This window comes from Nelusetta ayraudi, unplaced genomic scaffold, assembly GCF_046127955.1.
Source record: "Nelusetta ayraudi isolate G7.1 ecotype Tasmania unplaced genomic scaffold, CSIRO-AGI_Nayr_v1 ptg000063l, whole genome shotgun sequence".
Lineage (NCBI taxonomy): Eukaryota > Metazoa > Chordata > Actinopteri > Tetraodontiformes > Monacanthidae > Nelusetta > Nelusetta ayraudi.
In genome coordinates, this window is record NW_027466113.1 from 4,434,372 (window position 1) to 4,442,890 (window position 8,519).

The 8,519-nt window shown below is 44.8% G+C and overlaps 2 protein-coding genes across 2 annotated transcripts; one reads left to right on the forward strand and one right to left on the reverse strand.

Annotated features, from left to right (window-relative positions):
- Positions 1 to 328: 328 nt before the first annotated feature.
- Positions 329 to 4,430, reverse strand: ube2s (ubiquitin-conjugating enzyme E2S). The gene is made up of 4 exons (XM_076040892.1): positions 4,249 to 4,430; positions 3,053 to 3,200; positions 1,925 to 2,115; positions 329 to 1,810 (listed from the first exon to the last, which is right to left on the reverse strand). Exons 1-4 carry the CDS (start codon positions 4,249 to 4,251, stop codon positions 1,436 to 1,438), a joined length of 717 nt encoding a protein of 238 aa, XP_075897007.1. The 5' UTR covers positions 4,252 to 4,430; the 3' UTR covers positions 329 to 1,435.
- A 1,015-nt stretch (positions 4,431 to 5,445) lies between these two features.
- Positions 5,446 to 8,103, forward strand: josd2 (Josephin domain containing 2). Its single transcript, XM_076040902.1, has 5 exons — positions 5,446 to 5,584; positions 5,844 to 5,972; positions 6,947 to 7,072; positions 7,300 to 7,494; positions 7,819 to 8,103. The coding sequence occupies exons 2-5, from the start codon at positions 5,851 to 5,853 to the stop codon at positions 7,928 to 7,930; spliced, it is 555 nt and encodes a 184-aa protein (XP_075897017.1). The 5' UTR covers positions 5,446 to 5,584; positions 5,844 to 5,850; the 3' UTR covers positions 7,931 to 8,103.
- The last annotated feature ends 416 nt before the right edge of the window (positions 8,104 to 8,519 follow it).

Genomic DNA, 8,519 nt, shown 5'->3' on the forward strand with positions numbered 1-8,519 from the left:
TGGCAGGCTGTTATTCCTACACAGGTGGGTGGGCTGCTGCTGCACGTCTGCAGCAAGAGGCTGCCTCAGCCTTTCATTAGATGCTCCAGTGACGCTCTACCGGGTGCACTTCTCTCTCACTGTTTTTTTGCTGGGGTGAATGCAATTACTGCTCCCCCCCCCCTGCCCCCAATAATGGATATCGCCGCGAGAACAAGACGCCGCTAAGAAAATGTAGCGCCGTTTCCACGCGAGAGAAACACGACGAGGCTTCCACCCGGTGTTCATTTCATTTCAGTCTGAGTGATCCACGCATGGCAGAGGAAAAAATAAATAAAAATGCAACTAATTTATTTCACTTCTGGTATTTCAATGTTTTATTAACTTAAATAATTTAAAACAGACACAAAATATTCAGCCAACAGCGTGCACAGTGACAGGAGTTTCAGGGACACCTTTTTTTCCCATCAAATCAACACTGCACCAGTGTGTTTCCTGGGGGAGATGAAAGGAAGAGCGAGCATGCATTGACAGTAGTGACGGTGGTGGGGAACCGGTCTGGGACGCTGCGAAGGTGTAAACGGTTGGGAGGCGTTTCCTATCAAACGCAAAAGTTTGCCTGTGTGACAGTCAAAGATGGTGGTGGTGGTGGTGGGAGGGGGAGGAGGGGAGGTGGGGTCTTTTCATTTTGTAGGAAAGCAAGGCATAAAACAGGTCACACCTCTGTATGTTAAATACTGAGAATAAAATATTCTAAATATTCTTTTTTCTAATATGGAGCAGTAGCGTACCCTGTAGCCTTGATGCCACTGATCTATGTCTTTAATCACAACCACAAGACAGCTGAATATAGGCATGTCAGTTATACACAACCTTTGAAAATACTGGACAGTGAAAAAAAAAAAATACCTCGTAGAAAAAGAAAAAAAAAAAAAAGCTAGGAAACCGCTTTTCACTCCGCTGCCGACTTCTCATGTACTTTACCGAGTTTGTGACGTTTCTCTCGTGTCAACTTCTACTGCTGTGCAGTACACAGTACTATCACAGCAGCATTTTTCTAAAAAAAAAAAAAAAAAAAAAAAAGAGGGTGCTGCAACAATAACAGCTGGCCTTTGTGATGGAGCTAGAGCTAAGCTGGAAACTCAGTCCCTGTGTAATTCATTTGTACTGACACGACAACAGGTTCCAATGGCGAATTAGACGCTGTGGTTTTCATGATGAGGGTTCAACACAACAGACGGTTGTCGTCGAGTTACAGGGCATCGGAAAGGATCAAACCTGCGATGCCAATCGGGAAAAAGTCATGGCAGTAAAGGAAGTCAAACTGGTGTCCAAAGAGTCGGGAGAGAATAAGTCACGGGTGGGGGGAGGTGGGGCATTGCCAGCACATGTTTATATTTACACACTCTCACATTCACGCACATACGCTCACACTTTGAGAAATCCGCTGAGACTATTAAAGCCGCCTCAAGGCGCGCTTTTTATCTGCTTTCTTTTTCCCTGCTACATTGTTAGTGCTACTACTGTTGCTGTTGCAGCTGCTGCTGGTGGTGCTGGCTCCGCTGGCTCCGTTACCTAGGGACACTGGCACGACGACGGCGGCGCTCGGTCCCGCCCGCTTCGTGGGGTCACCTGCGTGTTTCTTGGGCTGCGGGCCGTCGCTGGGGTCCGGAGGCGCCCCCGAGGTCCCACCGGGCCCGCCCATGGCGTGGATCTCTGTGATTAGACGGGCCCGGGACTCGTATTCTGCATAGTCCTCTAAGAGCAAACGGCCGGCCTCTTCATTAAGAGCCGACTCTGGATTCGGATGGATGAGGAGACACTTGATTGTCTGCGGGGAAATAAAGGAGATGAATTGTAAAAAAAATAATAATAAATAAATAAATTAGCCGAGGCAGCAGAAGTCAATTAACGAGCGCAACAAAGGCAAGAGGGTCCATCTTACGAGCAAGACGTGTCGGAGGCCGAGCTCTGCCTTCCAGTCCCGCTTTAGCACGTTGACGCAGATCTCCCCTTTGTGGCCCACATTGGGGTGAAAAATCTTGGTCAGGAAATAACCCTTGGGTGGAACCGCAGGGAAGTCCTTCCCGAGGACCAGGCGCATTCGGAAAACGCCTCCGGCAAACGGAGTTCCCTCTGTCAGAGCATGAAGAATTCATTTCATCAACAGTGTGGGCCGACGGTGCCAAGCCTGCGCCATAAAACGGGTCACAGAGTGGCAGAGAGCTGAACATAAACAGGAGCACAAATCCAGCCATGGAACAGTTGGTTTGTGTCACCATAAAGATAATGTTATAAAGAGACAAGCACATGGGTCTCTTTCTTTCTGTCTCTCTTTTTTTTTTTGGATTACTGCTGATTTAATTTGTTGGCCCAAATACCAACACATATGTCCATTAATTTCTCTGGGGGATTTTTAACAGGATGTGGGGAAAAAAACTGCCATTAGCAGGATCATATTGACAAACAATATGAACATTATTAGCTTTGTGGGTTAGTCAATTGCATCAACGCTAAATCAGAAAAACTTATAATAAAAGTATTTTCAGATAGCTTTGGATGAGCGGAAGAAGAGAAATGGTCAATGAAGATGGCGATATTGAAAGATTAAATATGACCCTTTCACCATCACATTGAGCACCGCCAGCACTGTTGACCAGGCAGGGCATCACAAGGGAAGGGATGTGAAAGAGCCAGGAGATGATAGGACGATCATAAAAAGTTGGCTGAACGATCCTTCAACCCTGTCGGGCAGTTATCAGTAGCGCAGGGGCAGAAAATATGCAACGATTGCTTTTTGACTCAAACCGAGCAGAACATAAAGTTGAGGAGATCGTAAAGCACTATACAATATATTACTTGAAAGTAACCAAGAAACTAACACATGAAACTCACTTAAAATTAAATAAATAAATAAATAAATAAATAAAAAATAAAAATAAAGCTTACTTAACAATTAAAGACATTGCCTGGTCAGTAATTAAACTTAACCAGAATTTCTGAGACAGAACAATTTAAGCCTTCCTGTCCACTTGGACTATGAGATCAACCAACACTATCCCAACATCCTTACCTGGCCCTTCGATGGCAGTGTGCAGTTCCGTTATGTCTTCCTCACTGGGATAAATCTTGATACCCTCAGGCGGGTCTGCGGCTAAAGCTGAGACTTCTTTGTAGACCAAGCGAAGGACATGAGGAGGCAAATTCTCCACATTAGAATTCTGAAAGAGAGGCAGCAAGATGGTGAACAACAGGAAACACTCACGTTACCGGCATCATCAACCACTGTGTTTTAAATTCTCCCATCATGAAGGACTGCTTCTTTCAGTATTTGACTTGCCACCAAAGGCATTTACCATCTAACGGCAACTTTTTTATATAGATAAAATACAATAAAAACTACAAAACAATAAATATAATAAATATAAGTATCAGAATAAAATATGTAATGCATGAGTATTGTATCATATTTTGCAATCCATTTGCATCAATAATTAAGAGATAATGTTAGTATCATCTACATAGATATTGTACACTAAACCAGACATAAATGCAGGTAATATCTGATGTCTATGTACCCTCAATTAAATGCCTACAAATTTGAGAAATGATACGGACACATGACATCCCAGCATGGACATGCACATAAAAGCTCAATTAAGACATAACATTAAAAATAAAAACGCAAACGTACACAAACAAAGCGAGAATTAACATACCCTGCTGCGCTTTATTCGAGGTTGTATCCAGTTTTACTCAAGTATGACAAACTGAAGTCTGAGCTGTGCTGTAAACTCGCGACAAACAACTTCAGCACACTTGCAGACGGTTCTAGTAAGTTTTTGCTCGTCGTCAAACCTACGTTTTCCTGAATGCAGCGTCACAGAACGCCAGGTTAATGACGGTGTTGTTACAGGAGCATCCTTTCTGACACTTTCATGAAATATCTGAACGTTATGTTGCTGTTATACGCGGTTAGCAGAAGGCTAACGTTCCTAGCCTTGCTAGTATCTGATAAAAACCCATGAGAACACTTCTCGGCGATTCCAACATTTGTGGCGCACCGACGACATTCGCGACCGAAACTTCACTTCTGGCGTGAGAAAACGAGACAGCGTTAATTAAGCGACGCGACCGTCGCAGAATCCAACGAGTAGACGCAACCTAATTTAAAAAAACTCGACGGCTGGTAAAAGGCTAAGCATCGGACGAAGCTAGTAGCTGTTGTCCCGCTAGCCCCCCAACGATGTGCTCGGCAATTTGACTTACCATCTTCAAAACGGACTGTATAAAGGCAAAGTGACGTTTGGCTGGTGGCAGATATGGAAAAACTTTTTTGGTTGAGCAAATAAAAACTGTCTTTGACGAAGACTTGGCAGGGTCCGAATGCTTTCGGCTCTTTTCTTCTTTTCGTTGACACAGGAACAAAAATACGACACTCAATTTAAGCTATTACCGCGGGCCAATGGGCATCGTAGTGGCGTGACACGTCAGAGTCCTTCAACCAATGATGACAGAAATCAACGTTATCGTCACAGCTGGAGGCCCAATCAGCCAAACAGAGTTTAAAATATTACCAATGATAGCCCACCATAGGTCAGTTTAAATAACTCTCATCCCCCATCCATGTAAATAGGAACTACGAGAAGCTGCACAAAAAGTAAAAGGTGATATATAATACAATCATTTTAAGGACAGACCAGACGGTGGCATTACAACTTAGTGCAGCATTGCTTCAATGAATTATCTGCTGGCTTCCTGCTATTCAATTCATGTTATATGGTATATGTATTTGTTTCTAATGATGGGTATTAAAATGGGCACCCAGGAACATTTTAAAGATGATTATGCATATAATAGTCTGTGGTGTGAATGATAATTTATACACCGATTATATCACCTACGAGCAATGTTAAGGCTACCTCTGAAATAGAACTAGTGATAAGGTTATCCTAAGTGGTTGGATTAGTTGAGGGTTGAGGTTGCTGCTGAAACCAGCCAATGGGTCGAAGGTGGCCTCATCTGCTCCTACCCCAACTTCTTTTTCTTCATTAGCATCGCAAGTTCAGTTTACATTCCATTGTGCACTTCCAGTATTTTTGCAAACAAAACAAACAGACAAATGGCACAGTGAAGAATTGAAACATGACTAAATATTTGAAATCAAGAAAGTGGGGAGAAACAGAACAGATAATACTAACTGACATCAAAAATGTTGAGAGGAGGGGGGGAAATAGCACAATCCAACACATCTGGAGGCAACAAGCCACCATAAGTACCCAAGCTCCACAGAAGAGGGCGCCGTAACATAACACATACAGTCATAACCCCCGATGTTTCCTCGTTATGTGAGCGTTTCTGTGTGTGTATAATTTCATTTATTTTAATTTAAATATGGACCACCTTTAAGTAATTGCAAGCGACAAACTATAAGGGCGACTCCAGGGCATACGTAAATCTCCACTAAATTGGACGGCCAGCCGCATAAAACAGCATCACCACCACAACAACAACAACAACAACAACAACATATCTACTTCCGGTTTCTGGAAGTAGCTGTCAATTCTCCAGCATCTTTTCAAACAGGGAACCGCTTTATCAGCAGGTCTGTCGCTTTATTCCGCTACCATTTATTCAAGACACTGCCACATGTTGTTTTTGTGAAAACAGAGCAGAAGGCAGCTACGATACGACACACTTTGACCACCTGCGCGGTAAGACAAAGCTAAGCACTAGTTAGTTAGCCTGGATGGGCAGCGCAGGGAACTAGCTTACTGCCGCACGCTCAGCTGTGCGCTGGCTAATGTTTCCCCCGGTAATATTGCCTCTGGTGTTTTGTCTGTTTTGTCGTGTGTCTTCCTCAGTGTTATTATGAGCGAAGGAGAAGTGTTTCATGAGAAGCAACGACTGGAGCTGTGCGCTATTCATGCACTCAACAACGTGCTCCAGGAGCGGGTGTTCACCAAGGAGACGGCCGATGACATCTGCAAAAGGTAGAGGAGGAACCTTTGTGTGGGGGTGGAAGCACATTTGCCTTGTAAACATAGTTAAAGATCTCATGTTACGCTGCATATTAAGTGCAGTCTGTCGGTGGACTTCCCAGAAATGAGAAAAGCACCCTGGACTCTTCTGTTGCTGCCCCATCACCCCTTTGTAAAGAAAGTATGTGATGTGGGTCGTTCAAATATGGCCTTTGACAGCAAAGACACTGATACCGATCCCAAATTAGGGACATCACTTATCAGTCCGACCTTATCTGTGACTATAGTTCTGCATGATCCTCACGAATCACGGTCACATGTTTTCTTATCATGTTGATTGGATTTTCTTACTTTTTAATACCATTCCACACCTGGTACTGTGTCTCACCCCACAAAGTGAGTGAGTGTCCGTTGTGTTAAACCGAAATCTAAACCTACTCGGCTCGTGCTTGCCACTGTCACATATGCTCTTTTGCATGGAGAACATGTGACATGATTATGAGTACCGACATTATACTTCCAACCACACCAGAAATATTATTTAAGAGTTTATTTTTTAGACCATAATCCCAGACTTTACAATTGTCACAACCACCTCCTATTGAATACATTTCTCGCAGGCAAGAAAAGTCGCCTCACAACCTTAGCTAATGACTTGCGTGCCAACACATGTGACTTATGTGCTCTGTCACTAAATGCATCATTGTTGCTACAGGCTTTATATAATGTTTCAAACATTGGTCGAGTGAACGTTGAATAGTCTGTTTCTGTAGTCTAGAATTAGTACGTTCTGCACTTGTATCCTGCAGAATCACTGTGGTTGACCACGTCCATTAAAAGATAGTTTGGCAGAACATTGGGGGGCGGGGGGGCCGAGTGAGTTTTATGTTTCGTTTTGGGTTTGTTTTTATTCTGCCAGCTGCCAATTTTAAAACTGAGCAGCACCAAAGCGAATCTAGACGATAGTGGTGCGTCTCTCTCTACAGGCTGGCTCCACAGTGTGTGGTCAACCCTCACCGCTCCATGTTAGGCACGGGAAACTACGACGTCAACGTCATCATGGCGGCGCTGCAGAGCCGGGAACTGGCCGCCGTGTGGTGGGACAAACGCAGGTGAGCGAGACCCACTGAGCACCGAGTGTCTGGTAATCAAGTGGCTGATTGGGACTTTCCTTCTATCGGCACTACAGCACATTACTGCAGTCATTTGGTGTTGGTTGTGCCATGCAAAATTGCACCATCCTTTATAATCAAATCCTGGAAATTGGAAAGAATATTTTTGCTGTCAGTCTGGTGATGGTCTCTCTTTCTCTCTATTTCTCTCTGTCTCTCCTCTGCAGGACAGTCGAGAGCCTTTGCACGGCGAAGGTCCACGGCTTCATTCTCAACGTGCCATCCAGAGTCTGTCTGGGGATCGTGTCCCTCCCGCTCCGGCGACACCACTGGCTCGCGGTCCGCCAAGTGAGCGGGCAGTACTACAACCTCGACTCCAAACTGAAGAGTCCTCTCTGCATCGGGGGCGAGGCCGAGTTACGGTAAGAATGTGACCAACACTCTTGTCTCCAAGTTGTTTACGGCACCGCCCCGTAAAAAAAAAAAAAAAGTGGCCTTTTGTGCGGCTGGAACTGCGTCCCGGGGATTGAGTCATGCCGGACGAGCCAGCGGGTCACATGGCGCTTACCTCACTGTTTGTGTTGGAATGCTGCACTGGAGAAATCGGCCCCTTCGGTCCACGTTCTAGATTTACACAAGAGATCGTCTCTCTCTCTCTCTCTCTCTCTCTCTCTCTCTCTCTCTCTCTCTCTCTCTCTCTCTCTCTCTCTCCTCTCTCTCTCTGTCACATTTGTTTGTCTTTGCAGCATATTTCTCAGCGAGCAGCTCTCTCAGGATGTGGCGGAGATGCTCCTGGTCGTCCGGCGGGAGGTGGAGGAGGACGGCTCGTGGTTGAACCCGGACAACACCAAGAAGTGAAGCTATGGGATGTGACATAACTTCGCATAGCATGGAACAAAACCTCCTCTAGGACTTTTTTTTCTTTCTTTTTTTAAAGTAAACACCTCATTACAGGAAAGAAACACTTCAGGGAATGCACTAAAATGATTTAACACACACGCGCACACACACACACACACACACACACACACACACACACGTACATACAAAGGAAATTCCAAAGAGAAGCAGAGACGGATGTTTGATTTTGCAAAATGGAGAACTGTTTTGATTGTAACAGCTGTTGCTGTGACGTTACCCTCGTGTGTGTGCGTCGTCCTTCTCTGTGCACCGTTGTTTTAGCACCCAGGGAGGTCACAGTCGCTGGGCTCCAGTCAGAGGCGGAGGCTTGTTTGGTGCTTAGGTTGTGACTGAACATTCACTGTTTCGTGGTAGGAAATGTGCAGTATTTGTGCGAGGAAAAAAAAACCAAAACTCGACAATAATGACAACCGGGCGACGTTGATTAGAAAATTACGACCAAGACGAAACACGATCATCCAACTCACGGTTTTAGATAAGATTTATGCTCTTGGGCCGAAGTGACCAAAACTAGTTCAGTTTGTAC

What these genes read in the sequence shown, in the direction of transcription:
- josd2 (XM_076040902.1), top strand. Translation starts at nt 5,851, where the DNA reads ATGAGCGAAGGAGAAGTGTTTCATGAGAAGCAACGACTGGAGCTGTGC. An exon ending in GTGTGGTGGGACAAACGCAG is followed by an intron (nt 7,073 to 7,299) that starts GTGAGCGAGACC and finishes TCTCCTCTGCAG; the next exon opens with GACAGTCGAGAGCCTTTGCA. An exon ending in GGGGGCGAGGCCGAGTTACG is followed by an intron (nt 7,495 to 7,818) that starts GTAAGAATGTGA and finishes TTGTCTTTGCAG; the next exon opens with CATATTTCTCAGCGAGCAGC.
- ube2s (XM_076040892.1), bottom strand. An exon ending in CACTGCCATCGAAGGGCCAG is followed by an intron (nt 2,116 to 3,052) that starts GTAAGGATGTTG and finishes ATGCTCTGACAG; the next exon opens with AGGGAACTCCGTTTGCCGGA. An exon ending in GCCTCCGACACGTCTTGCTC is followed by an intron (nt 1,811 to 1,924) that starts GTAAGATGGACC and finishes ATTTCCCCGCAG; the next exon opens with ACAATCAAGTGTCTCCTCAT.